The 1,875-nt window shown below is 30.2% G+C and overlaps 1 protein-coding gene across 1 annotated transcript in view; it reads left to right on the top strand.

The window, feature by feature from the left end:
- LOC125206679 (protein FAR1-RELATED SEQUENCE 5-like) overlaps positions 1 to 1,875 on the top strand; it is a 2,227-nt gene continuing 352 nt past the window's right edge. Inside the window, exons 1-2 of the mRNA XM_048105919.1 lie at positions 1 to 130; positions 660 to 1,465. Coding sequence (XP_047961876.1) covers positions 106 to 130; positions 660 to 1,465 — 831 coding nt within the window. The 5' untranslated portion in view covers positions 1 to 105. The remainder of the gene's footprint in view (positions 131 to 659; positions 1,466 to 1,875) is intronic.

The raw sequence follows: 1,875 nt of genomic DNA on the forward strand, positions 1-1,875 counted from the left end.
TAGTCTTCAGATTTTGTTTCCATAATTGTGATCGGGAAGATGTTTTCAATTTTGCGTTCTTATTTTCATTGATTACCTCTTCAATTGCTGTGAAAATTTGCTTCGATGGAATCTGTAGCAAATAACGAAGGTAACAATCATTATCTATTATTTAGCTTATTGATTGTGTTCATATTCATGTATTGAATTTGATTTTAGATTAATATTAGTTGTTGATTGGTTTATGTTTCTGATGTACTGAAATTCTTATTTGATTATATTATGTATTGTCGATTATGTGTTAAAATGATACTTTTGGCTTATAAATGTTAGGTTTACTGCATAACATGATAGTTTTGTCGGATAAAATGATATTATGATAAAATGATACTATGATAAAATGATACTATTACTGATTTGTAGGTATGTACATTCCTGTTTGTGATGATAGGTTTACTGCATAACATGATAGTTTTGTCGGATAAAATGATACTATGATAAAATGATACTATGATAAAATGATTCTATTACTGATTTGTAGGTATTTACATTCCTGTTTGTGATGATAGGTTTATTGCATAACATGATATTTTTACTGCATAAAATGATACTTTTAGTGCATAAAATGATATTATGATAAAATGATACTATGATAAAATGATACTTTTACTGATTTGTAGGTATGTACATTCCTGTTTGTGATGATGCTTTGAAGCCAATGATTGGTATGAAATTCAATACATTAGTAGAAGCAGTTGGTTTCTATGAACATTATGCTCGTTCAGTTGGTTTTGGCATTCGTAAAATGGGTAACAAATCAGTTCAAGGTATTACTAAGTGGCAGTATTTGGCTTGCAACAGACAAGGCTCTAAGAATTTTATACCTGGTCATGCATCCCAATCAACTGAAGTGTCTTTTAAGAAGCGTAGGTGTCGGTCATTTAGGTGTGAATGTCTTGCTAAGCTCAATTTGAGATATTATTCAGATGGCAAGAGCAGAGGATATGAGGTTTATCAGTTTGTTGAGTATCATAATCACTTAATGGTTGCGGATGAGCATAGGCATTTTATGATGGCCAATCGCAATCTGGATCCTATTCATCGGAGGTTTATGGAGGATTGTGGCAGGTGTAATATTGGTCCCACTCTCACATTCAAACTTTTGAAGGAGATAATGGGTGGACCTGAAAATGTTGGATGTGATATTATTGATATTAGAAATGGTTATCGTGATATTATGTCCAATATTGATGGTTCAGATGCTCAAATGATTTTTGATTATATGCGTTCTCAAAAGGAATCATCTGATGCCTTCTATTATGAAATTGAGATAGGATCTCATGGAAAGTTAACTAGACTCTTTTGGGCTGATGCTATTTCAAGACGAAATTATCATATGTTTGGAGATGTAATTTCATTTGATTCAACATACAACACTAACAGGTATATTACTTTTGTTGCTAATAGACATAAAATGATACTTTTTGCTGATAAAATGATACTCATATCTGATAAAATGATAGATAAAATGATACTCATTGCTCGATAAAAATCTTTTAGTGATACAGATAAAATGATACTTTTGGCTGATAAAATGATACTCATTGCTGATAAAATGATACTTCTTACTAATAAAATGATACTTTTGGCTGATAAAATGATACTCATAGCTGATAAAATGATACTTGCAGTAGATAAAATGATACTTCTTACTAATAAAATGATACTTTTGCATGATAAAATGATAAAATGATACTCATTGCTGATAAAATGATACTTTTGGCTGATAAAATGATACTCATTGCTGATAAAATGATACTTTTGGCTGATAAAATGATACTCATAGCTGATAAAATGATACTCATAGCTGATAAAATGATACTCATAGCTGATAAA

Source organism: Salvia hispanica, chromosome 2, assembly GCF_023119035.1.
Source record: "Salvia hispanica cultivar TCC Black 2014 chromosome 2, UniMelb_Shisp_WGS_1.0, whole genome shotgun sequence".
Classification (NCBI taxonomy): domain Eukaryota; kingdom Viridiplantae; phylum Streptophyta; class Magnoliopsida; order Lamiales; family Lamiaceae; genus Salvia; species Salvia hispanica.